The sequence below is a fragment of the Armigeres subalbatus genome, chromosome 3 (assembly GCF_024139115.2).
Source record: "Armigeres subalbatus isolate Guangzhou_Male chromosome 3, GZ_Asu_2, whole genome shotgun sequence".
Lineage (NCBI taxonomy): Eukaryota > Metazoa > Arthropoda > Insecta > Diptera > Culicidae > Armigeres > Armigeres subalbatus.
In genome coordinates, this window is record NC_085141.1 from 143,044,661 (window position 1) to 143,058,358 (window position 13,698).

At 37.7% G+C, this 13,698-nt stretch overlaps 1 protein-coding gene across 1 annotated transcript in view; it reads right to left on the reverse strand.

Annotated features, from left to right (window-relative positions):
- Nucleotides 1-319: 319 nt before the first annotated feature.
- LOC134221216 (titin-like) overlaps nucleotides 320-13,698 on the reverse strand; it is a 42,005-nt gene continuing 28,626 nt past the window's right edge. Inside the window, 3 exon segments of the mRNA XM_062700413.1 lie at nucleotides 320-1,916; nucleotides 2,542-2,655; nucleotides 13,193-13,696. Coding sequence (XP_062556397.1) covers nucleotides 997-1,916; nucleotides 2,542-2,655; nucleotides 13,193-13,696 — 1,538 coding nt within the window. The 3' untranslated portion in view covers nucleotides 320-996.

Genomic DNA, 13,698 nt, shown 5'->3' on the forward strand with positions numbered 1-13,698 from the left:
GCGAACCCGGCGACCAATCGTATTCCGTCATTTGTTGATTGACATAAAAATAGACATTTTTTTAATGATTCAAAATAAAATTAAAATACTCATTTTTATTTTCTAGTACCCATGGCATACATGTTATGAGCTATCTTTATAGATCCATGTTAAAAAGTTTAAATAAAATGTTTTTGTGTTAAAGAATTGAGTGTTCGCCTTAGGCGACCCATCTTGCCCAATCCTACCCTATTAATAGCTGTGCAGTCTAACCCAAGATGAATACACCACTAGGTGTTCCAATCTGCCAAATTCACTATTCAGCCATCTTGGATTTTAGTATGGGAGAGCCAGCCGGTTTGTTTATGTTTTGCACCGAAAATGAATTTTTCACCCCCGCCTTCTTCTCGTCCATAAATTGGTCAGATTGAAACACCTAGCTGTGTATTCATCTTGGTCTAACCCATCTTGGAATGGAATGAACATTTACTACAGGACAACAAATCCTCCTCTACAAGCCAAGTACTAATCAAAATCTCTAAATCAACCGTACCCCAAAAATATCAAACCAAAGATTAAGTTCAATTTACATTCCATAATTAGTACCTATTGTCGACGCTCCACTCGAGCTCGAAATGCTGTTTAGAAAAACAGATGCTGTGATGACGAAGGAAAAATGATGTTGCTGTTTGTGTCGTTTTCGGTACCGGTGATGTTTCCGCTGCTATGGTTAGACTTGCTGTTGATAATAGCGACAGTATGGTTGTTGCTGCTGCTGACCGACAAAAGTGATGATGGTGATGAAGATGAGAATGAATCGTGTGAACAACTACTATCGACAGGACTGAGCATGGGCCGTGGATGCTGACCAGAAGGATGGTGGATTTGTGGCGGTGGCGCAACGAAATGTAACTCGACGGTCGACGCCGGTTCAAAGTGACCGTGTTGGTGCAGTTCAGCCTGTGCCAACGAGCTGAAATCTACAAACGGTCCACCTAAGCTAGTGCCTGCTAGATATTATCTCTCAACTAGTCTGTTATTATTGGCGCTGTCCGTGTACGACGAATGATGAGGATTATTCTCCTCATTACCGGAAGTCGGTTCTGGGTTGTCTATCTCCATATCACTACTGTTGTCATTGTCATTATTGTTCATCAGTTCATTATTAATGTTCCTCAATATTACAACGTTAGGTTGGATGGGAATAATCTCGCTACAGTCAGAAACATTGTCATCTTCATCATCTACATCTACGTTAGGTATAGGCACTGGGGCCTCGGATTCGTCGTCACTGAACTGAGACGATATTTCGGCATGACTATTCATCTGAGATTCGGGGGTATTGGGAATAATCTCGTCGATATCGTTCTCTGCATTAAAGTCGCGATTTTCCTCATCTTCATCATCAATACTTTTACCATTCACCTTTTCTGATCTTGTCACATCGATCGGATGACGCTCGGTTTTGTTACTGTTTGTGTCGTCGCTAGAACTAGTAGTCTCGTGTGTTTCATCTTGTGAGCTATCTGTACCTGTTTGTGCTACCGTTGGAAGACCGATGACAGATCCGGCCGCCGCCGCCGCCACCGCTGAATCAAGAGCGATAGCGGATATCGCCGTCGTTGGTGGATAGATTGGATTGATCTTACTGGTGGTCGTTTTGGCTATCACCGGATTCGTAACGGTTATTGGCAGCTCTAGCGACGTCGGCACATTCGGGTTGCCCGGGACGCCAATGACGGCGGCCAAGCTTTCGTCGAGATTCGTAGGGGCGGCGACCTCCAGCAGTTTTTGCTCCGGAGAGCTAACCAATGGCTCGGCCCCATTTTTGGTGGGAACTTCAACCGTTGACATGATCGGTGGTTTCGTGAGAACTGCATTGGTCTCGACGGTTGTGTTCGGATTCACCTGGATGATTTCACCAGGAAGCGGTGGATCTAGAAAAAAAGGAGAACGTTATCAGAATCATATTGCATGAATGGTAAGATAAACTTCTTCTCGATAAGTTATTTCCTGGGAAATAGTTTCATGTTTCAGCATTATGCGACATGCCATTTCAAAATAGGTTATTTTTATTTTTTTTCGACTTATCTCTTTTTGAGAACAGAACACTACCTACGAAATAAAGAAGTGAAACAATATTTCTGGAGGTGCCGTATATAGTCAGAAGAAAGAATGAGTCAAAAATAAAAAAGAATGAAGATTTTAAAATTTTGAGAAATAACCAAAACAGATGAAAATGTTTCAAATTAATAACAAAAATGATAAAATTATGAAAAAATAAAAAAGATATCTAAAAAAAGGTATTGGAAGCAGAAGACAATAAAAAATTGGGAGATAAGAAAAAGATAATCTAGAAGCAAAGAGCTACTGAACCGATAAGAAATGGTTTGTTAAAATATTATTTAAATTTAAAATGATATCCCTAGAAAGTACAAACCTAAATTTAAATATCAGTTTTATGGTTCCCTATTTACGCACAGTGATCTACACTTAGATTTCAATCTGTTTGTTTTAGCACAGATCAGTGAACGCAAAATGATTGAACAGAATACTAAATACCTTGCAAATCGATCAACGATTCTGGTGCAACAATTATTTGAGTTCCTTCGGCAGCAACGATTCCAAGGCCAGGTTGACTTACGGCAAGTGCTGCCAGCAGCTCTTGCGCCGAACCTATTTGCGATTGAAATAAAGAGATTTTGATTGATTCATACTGAATGCTTACCGACAAACAGCCGCATATTGTAAGCGTAGGCGTATTGTAATACGATCATTTTGAGAAATGAACAACTGTTGCTAGTCTTTGTATATGTCCTGTTTGTTGTCCTAGTCGTAATTTAATGATTCTTCGTAGTAGCTTTCAATAGTAAGCGCAATATTGAGCTTTATCAAACTGCAAAAAAATACCCATACCCATCAAAGAAACTTTGAATTATTCACATTTGACTATAAAACATTCAATTATTTATTCATTTTTTGTTTTTGCAAATTGGACTACCCACAAGAAGAAATCAAAATTATACACAAATAATTATGCCTCTGCTCTGTGTTGCAGATTCTAACTAAAAAGTACTCATTGGTACTGAGCCGACCACCTGTTTACCTCCACAACTTTTTCACATTTACTCGATCATCCCTTACTTGCCTGTTAACTGTCCCTAGGTATCGCTCGAATTATTTAAAAGAATCTTTTCGTCATCGTGCAGTCAAATATTGGAACGAATTGCCAGTTATTTGCAGGAATGAAAGAAATTCAACTGCTTTCAAGAACAAGATCAAGATTCACTTTAATCGGTATTGAAATGTACAATGGTGTTGATCAAAAGACGTTGCTATCAATATATAGTTGCTCATAGCCACATATACATAGAAAATAGTTAGAAGATTACTTATATAGTTTTGAATTATTATTGTTTAATAAATAAATAAATAAATGTGGTACATATTTTTGACAAAACTTCAAAAAGGAAATATCATTAAACTTTGTTCAATTAGTTTGCCAATGATATGAAAGCAATATGACAGAATATGAATATATTTTGAACATTCAGTAGTATATATTTGATTACGCAACATTTTTAGAAACTATTGTTTGCCATTATCGCTCCGTACCTAATTATAGTAAAATTACAATCGAAGTTAGCTGCCTATATTCTGGATATAATCCACCCGGAGTGGACATTAATTACTATGTCTGAAACTTGATTTGTGCAATTGTCCAACATGTGAAAGATTTAGTACGAAAAATGTATTGCACGAGATTTCAGACATAATACCGCGTTTCAGATATAGTAATTAATCTCCACTCCGAGTGGCTTATACCCGGAATATAGGCAATTACCTTGATTGTACTGAACTCGAGTGGCGATCTCTTTCTTCGCAAGATTGGATCTGACGACCAAACTGGTATGATCACACAATCTTACTTCATCGAGCGCAGTTGCTGATGAAGCTGTGTGTGGATGCCAGACATAACTAAATACTCATCCTACTCGGTTGGCAGTGCACAAAAACAATACGTGTGAAAAGTTGGTTTTAAAAATAGATTGCTAGAGTTCGGCTATGTGCCTGGTGTTGGAAATTTGGTCTCATCAGTAGCCTTCTGAGCTGCGGAGGACGACGGAGGGCCTTCGTAACTTAGCAGGGAAAAACATCTGTCTAGCGTAGCGTATCTGTCTAGCGTACTGGTTTCGTGGGATTTAACCCCACTCCTTAAGAAGTGGTTACCCTCCAATACATTTTTCGAACTAAATCATTCATATGTTGTGCAATTGTACAAATTGAGTTTCAGATATATTTAGTATTTTTTTTACATTTCTTAATTTATTAGGCTCAGTTGTTTTGAGAAAACTCTAAGGAGCCGAGAGCAAAAATAATATAAATGTAGTAGCCAGACTCTAATGAAGATTAAGAGATCTGAGCTACTGTGTTTCTTTAGAAGCATGAATTGTAAATAAAACAGAAGTTATCTGCATGTGAACTAAACTAGACGTGTTTTATTCTGGTCTACATAATGTCTTGCTATTATTCTCAACGGCCTCAATACACCTCCATTAGCGTGTATCACCTAAATTCTCCAGATGTTACAATAAATATACTATCAAATAAAATAAATATTACAAATAATATGATCTCCGGGCGCACTTCTTTTTAAGGGGTCGCAGGTGGATGAGATACGACTTCCTTTGTTACGATTACAACCTCCCTTACAACGGCATTTTTTGTTCACCTTTTTGTTGTCACGCACAACCGGTTTCCTGATTTCGAACTTTCCTATGGAACTTTGATTGAATCCTCATGCGAGGTTTCCGATACCTATTCTTCTTTCTTTTCAGCTATAACGTCAGCATATGTTGTAGGATTACTGCTCCTAGACTTTATCTCATAGCTCCGATATTCATCCCACGAATAACAAAGCAATGGAATGGTATTTGATTTGGTTAACGGAGCAGTTCCCCATACTTTGTTTTTGGATACCTGGCTTCTTTCGAGTATGGTTATGGCAGGAATCTCAAAGATGACCAATTGCTTGACACAAGAAGCATGTATCCTTCAGTCCGTCCTAGATTTTTGCCTTTCGCGTATTATACTAAGTATACGTAAAGACTATATGATCACTCCAAAACCGAACTTTTAATAGAAGGCTCGGAGACCAGTGGCGTAGCCAGGGAGATGGTTTTGGGCATAAAACCCCCCCAGAGACAACATTTTTAGAAGAAATTTTTTTCGAAAAAAAAAATGTTCAGAAACCCCCCCCCAGACCAATTTTCTGGCTACGCCACTGTCGGAGACCCATAGTGTTATATACCAATCGACTCGGCTCGACTAATTGAGGTGATGTCTGTATGTGTGTATGTATGTATGTATGTATGTGTGTGTGTGTGTGTACAAAATTGTGAGACAAACTTTGTACTCAGTATTATCGATTTACTCGCAACAAGTTGCATTCGACGCAAATTGACCCTTTTGAAAATTAGCCCGATCGGACATTGCGTTCAAGAGTTATTAAAAAACATTGTTTTTCTCCATTTTTCACAAAGGTCCCTCCTTGGAAAACAAATTTAAAAACCTTTTTTTTCAAAAACTGCTGCAATGCATTTGAATTAACGCAAATAAATGTGAATTGATGGAAATAACTGAATCTATCTCCTAAAGTGCAATTTTGACCTCTCTTATGTGCTTTTATTGTTACATTTTATAATAAACGAGAAAGGCATCATCACCGCTAGGTGGATTATTCAGTTTATTTTTCTTTCAAATCGGAAACATCTATGGACGGAGGAAAAGTTTTTCGGCCTCCATGTGTACAAAATGAAATCCAAGGTACAGGTGTCTCATACCCAATTCCGAAGGGAATTTCTCTTATACAACATAATCTACCTTATCAAATAGTTCGAGCACGAGCGACACGCTTTCATCTCTAATCTCAGGCGGCAGATTAAATCATCCAAACTTCAACCGACGTCCCACCTGAACAAAAAAAAATCCGGATTCTTCTTCCGCATTCTTCCTCATCGATTCCTGCGCATCGCATTACAGGAAACGAATTTGATATACAGCGAACGATCGTGTAGCGTTTTGTATAATGTGGATTTACTTGACCAGTGGATTCGAAGGTCGATTCTCTTGCTTCGGTAGATTGCCTTTTTTTACTCCTTGTCTGTCAAAACAGATGTCAAATCACCGAAAAAAGAAAGAAAATTGCGAGGGAAACACCAAAAAGCACGTGTCAAACTTGTCAGTCAGATTTTACTATGAAAATGGGTGTGAAGGTGAAACGACGATTTTAATTGTTTTGTAAATATTTCCCCGTAAGTGAAATTATGACTTGACCAAACACCCCACCCCCCACCGTGGCTACGCCCCTGTCGTGAGTAAAAAAAGGTGAGAACTAAGGTGTATTAATGAGCAGGATGGACATAATCGACTACGGTCAAGCTGTGGAACGACCAACGCTGGATGAGGTTAAGAAGGCTCTAAATGAGCTGAAAACAGTAAAGTTACTCGGAAGGAAGAGATCCAGTCGAGATTCTCAAACTTGGAAGTGAGCAGCTGCATCAATCGGAACAGGGGAATTGCCCTTCCGAACTTCGCGGACAAAATTATATCGCATATTCTGTTTAACAGGCGGAGACCACTTGCGGAATTCTTTTTCGGCGAATACCAGGCAGGTTTTCGTGATGGCCGATCAACGACGCATCAGATGTTTAGCCAGCAGATGATCCTTGATCAATTCCGGGTGTACAACTTCAACTTCTTCATGACGGCGTAATGACTCAATGATATAATCTATAATCTATATAGGTATAATCTATATTAAAGATACATTTTGAGGACTGTGAGACTCACTGGTCAATTTGTAACAGGTTCCGAGTGTTCTGCAACTAGCATTGATCGACATAATAATTAGAAAAAATATTTGAGCTCTTTTAGTGTAATGTCTTCACTGCCGTGAATCGCATGGGACGAATAGGAAACCCAGCAAAGATGTCTAAGACTGTCTAAGACGAGTTTAGTACTTTCCATTTTATTCCACTACGTATTGTTATTTATACAGATACGTACATCGGCCTCAATTGGAGCAATAACCCGTCTTTTAGAATACAACACTTTAGCTGACTAACAAAAAATGTTCTTAGTGAAGTGCCAAAATGTAATATGAAATTGCAATCTCGGACTACGTTATCCTACGAAGCCGAAGTTGCATATCTCGGACTCGGACTGCTATTGTTGACAAGCGACACAATGTTGGGGCCCCGAGCTTATGTTTCGAAACGAAACAACCAAACGATGTGTTAAATCAACAGAGCCTAAGACGCCAGATCCAGAATTTCGTGAGATATTTCCAATCGTTATTTCTTAGCAATCTTTCCCAAACTACCTACATACTCTCTAACTTTATGGAGCTTGAGTTATTAAAAAAGTTCTATTATCACTTATTCTGCATCCGCCAGGCTAGCTCTCCCACATTGATATGAAATCAATTCCAATATGCGACAGCTGTATTTGCGGTATACATTCCCCCTTTTTTGTCTGTTGTATATTTAGAAGAAGTACCGATGAAATTTTCTGCAACAGTTATCAACAAGGCGGATTAAACCTTTTTTAGAACAAAATCGCCAGATATCGTACCATTTTGCCGTTTGTATTTTTATTTCTACAGCAATAATAGAGGTTTCAGAAAACGACGCGATTTCTTCGATAACTTGATAAATTTTCCTATAAATCTAATACGCTTTAATCTGATTTCATTAGAGGAACATCGAATAAGACCGACGATTATTGAGCTCTACAACAAGCCAGGCGAATGTGTATCGACGCTGCAGCCAACTTGGTACCCAGGAAATAATAGCAATATATCATACACCTAATAATTTGCAAGGTATTATTGGCAGAGGAATGAAACCATGTAGAACGATGCCTAAATTTTATGAATACTAAAATCCCAAGGCTTCGAATTATTTGAGTATTATTATCCATCAACAGGCCAAAGCCAATGATCTTATTAACCTAATTTCTACTACTAATGATATGCATCTTGGAATAGATGCAGTTATCAAATAAATAATAAAAGTAAACAAAATATTTAAATAAAAATGTATTGGCTTTATTCCATTTTCTTATAACACAATCTCTTTTTTTACAATTAATTACATAGATATTATTTTGTAAAATAAACTTAATGTATTATTATGAATGCAAAACCAGAAACTATCCACAAGCCTAAAATGCTTCCAATATGCCACAAATCTTAGCTATCATACTGTAGAAAAGATCCAACATAATTAAAATCACTTGTTTTACATAACAAACATTATCTTCATTATCTTTTGATTCAATGAGGATTACAGAGCATATTTATATTTTTAATATATCTAACAGAATCAAGAAACCGAAAAACTCAAACATACATGTAGAACCAACAAACACACAGGTGAGTTACTCACATAAAAAGCTAAAATAAATGGCTCAGGAAGCATAGTCAAGTGCAATAACGTCTATGTAAGTGTGTAAATATAAGCACGGGTTTCTTTTTTGATTAAGCCGAATCTGGATCAATGTCTTCGATCGAATCGCAAGCGGCGAGTATGCTACCTATAAACAAGAAAACAAAACAAAAACAATAAAGGAGAAAGAAAAAGAAATTTTGATTGAGGACTGTGTACCAAAATTTGAAAATGATAATTTAAAACAGAAGATCTATCTACTCTAGAAACACTCTAATTTACAACAAATGAGTTCACAATGAATACGATGATGTGTGCTGATTCATGATGAACAGCGAGCGGAAGAGTAACAAAAGATACTGACACAAGAACTACAACAATGTTAATGATTGCTAGATTGGTATTACATTTTTAATTGGCATACTTATGCATATGTTGCATAAATATACATAAACTCGATTAGCAATCCTATAATCACCATAACCACAGATCGGCGGAGTAAAAAACTGACTGAAATGGCAACGTATGAAAACGTGATAATAATGCTGACAACACTTGCACTGTAGCTTAGCATATGCATAAAAACCTAGAATAATCCACCAAACGGTGATGGTGCCTTTCTCGTGAATTATAAAATGTAATGAGAAAAAAACACTCCAGTAGTTTCCAGTAGCCTTGCAAGCAAAGGCGTAGGATTGCCAATCCGAAGATGGTAAGTTCGATTCTCGATCTAGTCCAGGATGTTTTCGGGTTGGAAACTTTCTCGACACCTTGGGCATAAGTGTATCCATTGTACTTGCAACACAAGATATATTCGCATGCAATGGCGGGCATAGAAAAGCTTTCAATTAATAACTGAGGAAATGCTAAAAAGAATACTAAGTTGAAAAGCACTTTGTGACGTTTGTCGGTTCGAAACTTCCAAACTATGTCAATATAGAGAATATATTGCTTAAGGTGGGTCTTTTTTTTACCGAGGGTGTTTAATTGTACCAACTGCAATCAATTAGGTCACACTGCCGAGTTTTGTGACAACAAACCGCGTTGTGATAAATGTTTTAAATGACATCGGAAAGAGTCCTGCCAGAAAGAAGCAACAAAATGTGCTTATTGGGAACTTCCACATAAGGCTGAAAACTCATAGAGCTGAACACGAAAGGCTGAAAAAGTAAAAATCTTACATAAGGCTGAAATAACAAAAAGCTGAAAAATTGCGAGGATTAATTTTCAATGCAAGAATTCACATTCCTTTTTCACTCTTTGTTCTTTATGCTTCTTTCATTTTTTTTCTTCCTTCGTTTATCTTTTTTCTATCCTTTTCCGCCTTTCTGTTTCCCTATTCCTTCTTCCTTTTTCTATCTTCCTCCTTTATTCTCTCTTTTTTCTTCTCCCTCCTTCATTCTTTCACCTTTCTTCTATCTTCCTTCATCACTCTGTCTTCTTTTTTGCTTCTTCCTTCTTCTCTTTTTGTTCTTTCTTCTTTCTTCTTTATTCCTTCTTCCTTATTTTTTGCTACTTGCTTTGCTTTTTTTTCTCCCTTCTTTCTTCTGATTTCTTCCTTCTTTCTTCATCTGTTTTTCTTCTTCCTTCTTATTTATTCTTTTTTATTGTTTATTCTTTGTTCTTTGTTACTAATATTTATTCCTTATTCTATATTCTTTATTTTTAATATCTATTCATTATTCACTACTCAACAATTCAACTTATAATCCATCCAAAAGACGAGATGATTTGAATTCGATGCCCGCAACTTCGATAACGTACAAAACTGGACACTACAGATGGTCGGCAAATAAAGAAACTCGTGTATCGCTCAACTGATCGATGTGCGATCAGTTATCAATTCTGCATGAGAGCATAAGCATGAGCATGATGTCCGTGCATTTTGTAGTTGCTACTCCGTAATTGATGGAACCAATGGATGGAAGCATGGGATTTACTCTTCAACCTCAATGTGCAAAGTCCGAGAGTTGAATGGTCGATGAAGGCGCTGGCCACGTCCTCACGCTCAGTCGCGAATGGGAAACAATTGATGATCCAATAACTCGCCCACTGCAAGCCGAGAACACCTCTGCACTCGCCCCGAGTTTATGCGGAATTTGATTGGAATCTGGGGGTTAGGTTCTATGGCAGATGTTAGTCTTGATTAACGGATTGCCAATATGATAGTAATGAAACGGTGGTATATTCTAATTGAATGTCGAAACGAGCTTTTTCGCTCATTTCGAATTCTAACAGTTGCCTGCTAGAACTAATCAAGTTGTAGATATAAGGAATGAAGAAGATAGGAAACGGTATGAAAGCCCATTTCCAGTTCTAGCGATTAGTGGAAGAAATTGAACCCACGCCCTCTTGCATATGAGGCAGAAGCGGTAGCCATATGACCGTGCAATCAGTTATCAATTCTGTCCCATTTTCTATGCAGAGCATGGTATATAAGGTGTCGTACCCTTAATCGTGAAAAAATTTCCCTAATTTTCGCAACAATTGTGTGAAAAAGTACCAGTCAGTAGTTAAAATGGTCGAAATACTAAGTGTTTGGATCTTAACGGATTGCTTATTTTAGAAAACGCCCATATGAAAAGTGGCAATCTGAATTAGCATTAGCAAGCATTGAACAATTCGCATAAATTCGTAGGTGGTACAAGCCAAGACTATTGTATGAGAGTAGCATCACTTTTATCCGTTACTACAGATATTGATTTGGGACTAATCACTATCTCTTAGATGGAAGCAATGCACTCTCCAGTGGTCGAGATCTGTCCTGGCCACGTTCTTGCGAATGCTGATGTAGGGGAAGGATGGTTAGTTGGACTACTTAAGAAAGGTGCAGAGAACTCTACGACCTCTCATAGGTGCCACGGGAGGTTTTGGAATTTTGTGTAAGGTTATTATAATAGTAGGAATCGTTTTGGTAGAACGTGAAACACGGAATGAGCTAAGATAGAAATACAAAGTAGGAAAGCACGAGCCTGGAACTGAACCCACAACCTCCTGCTTATAAGGCAGAAGCGGTAGCCACTAGACCAACGAGCTCGTCATGAAAAGTGGCAATCTGTTTTCAGCCTAAAATAATAAAACGCGATTTTCGCCGAATAGAAAGATAAAACCGCGAAATTCGCGAATATCGTGAAATCCGCGACTTTATAAGAGCCCTGCATTTTAGCATTTCAAGGGATTATGCACGAATGAAGTTATTTCCAAAATTGTCGTTTGAAATGTTGATTTTGTGGTCACTGGTGCGGTGGTGCCCTACGAAAGACTGAAACACATAAGACTGAATCCTCATGAGGCTGAAATCTCGAACGGCTGAAAGTCTCACAAGGCTAAAAGTATCAAAAGGCTGTAAAGTATAAGAAGGTTGAAATGTATCGAAAGGCTGATGTGATGCAATGATTCCCAACCGTACTATGGTGTACAAGTTGAGTCGTTGAATAAAGTAAATAATAAAAAGAAATAAAAAATAAGGAATTGAAAATAAAAAATAAAGAAAAAATAATAAAACAAAGATTGAAAAATAAAAAAAAAATTCTTTATTCTTCTTTTTTTATTTTTCAATCTTTATGTTTTAATCGTTTTTCTTTATTTTTTAGGAAAATAGAAAAAAGATAAGGATTAAGGAACAAGAAACATGGGAGGAAGAGAAAAGAAGTAACAGGGAAGAAGAAGAAGGGAATAAGATGAAAGAAGAAAGAAGAAGTAGCCAGGAAAAGGTAGTTGGAAAACGTAAGAAGAAGAAAATGAAAGAGCTAAGAAGGAACAAAAAAGAAAAAGGAAACAGAAGAAGGAAGAAAGAAAAGGAAAAAGGAAGAAGAAATAAAAAAAAATAGAAGGAAGAAGAAAACAGGAAGAAGGATGAAGAACAAGGAACAAGAAAGAAAAAAGAAGAAAGAGAAAATAAGAAGAAACGAAGATGGAAGAAGGTACAAGGAAAAAGAAAGAAGGAAAAACTAAGGATAAAGTAAGCAAAGTGGAAGAAGAAAGAAAAGACTAAGGATGAAAAAAAAGAAAGAAGAATAAAAGAAGAAGTAACAAGGAAGGGGGAAGAGTGGAGAAGAAAGAATGAAAAAGGAAGACGGATGGAAGAAGTATAAAGAAGGAAGGAGGAGGAAGAGCGAAGAATAAAGAATGAAACATATTGAAGTATTCTTGACAAGAATCAAAGACCAAATGCATGAACCAAGAACAATAAATAAACTCTGGTTCCTTTCTAAGTTACCTTAAAATTTGTTGTGCAGTACGGACGAAAAAATCTGTATCAAAATTGAAAAAAAAGGAGTCGCAAGAATAGTTCGGTTTATTTCCGTTTGTGTCCCCATTCACCTCATATGTGAATCCTTCCATTAAAATCTGTTTCTCGCCATTTTCCAGCCTTATGTAAGATTTTCAATTTTCAGCCTTTCGTGTTCAGTCTTTTGAGGTTTCCACCTTATGTGTAAGTCCCCCAAGTTAAACCCAAATTATTCTATTTTTTTGTAGCCACTTGCGGATGCATATTAAATCAATATTAAAAAAATATATAAGCACGAGAAACGGATTCAGCAACACCAATATAAGTCCTGTATAACGTTTTTCAATGGTAATTTTTTACACCTGTTTAGTCAGACGTCTTCCTTGTAAGTCGGTGTCAAAATTAATTGGTTTCACCCAAAACTTTAAATTTCGAACCTATATATATGCAGGCATTCACTTGTAGGTACAAGTCTAGTCAATGGTCATGCACTAAAAAACTAAGCTCTACAAAACACCGTTTGGTTACTCACCCTGTAATAAAATCTGCTGTCCATCGGGCGTAAGTAACTGAGATGTGTCACCTCCGGCGGCCAGCGCCATCAAACTTTGCTGGTCCAGTATAATTTGCTGACCATCCTGTGTGTTCAAAGAATATTTTTGCTGCCCAACTTCGATGGCACCTTCCCCATCGATGGCTGCAGCTGCCGTTACTACCGTTCCTTGGTCACTACCCGTTGAGATCTCTAACACTTCCGCCTGGTTCACAATGTCCTCGATGGAAGCATGCTCCGGGAGCGCTACCAATTGATTGGATGAATCCAAGTACAACAGTTCATTGTTTACCGGAACGAAACCCTCTTCTCGGACAGCACAAAGATAGAATAAGTTCGGTGGCCCACCAAAGTTTTCTGCTGGAACAGCAATTAGCTGTGACGATTCCTGCACGTTTGAACCGGATTCGGACGCTTCAGGTGTTGCTTCCACAGCAACGACAGGTGAAGATTCGATTGGTTCGAGAGCCTCAACTGGTGGGAAG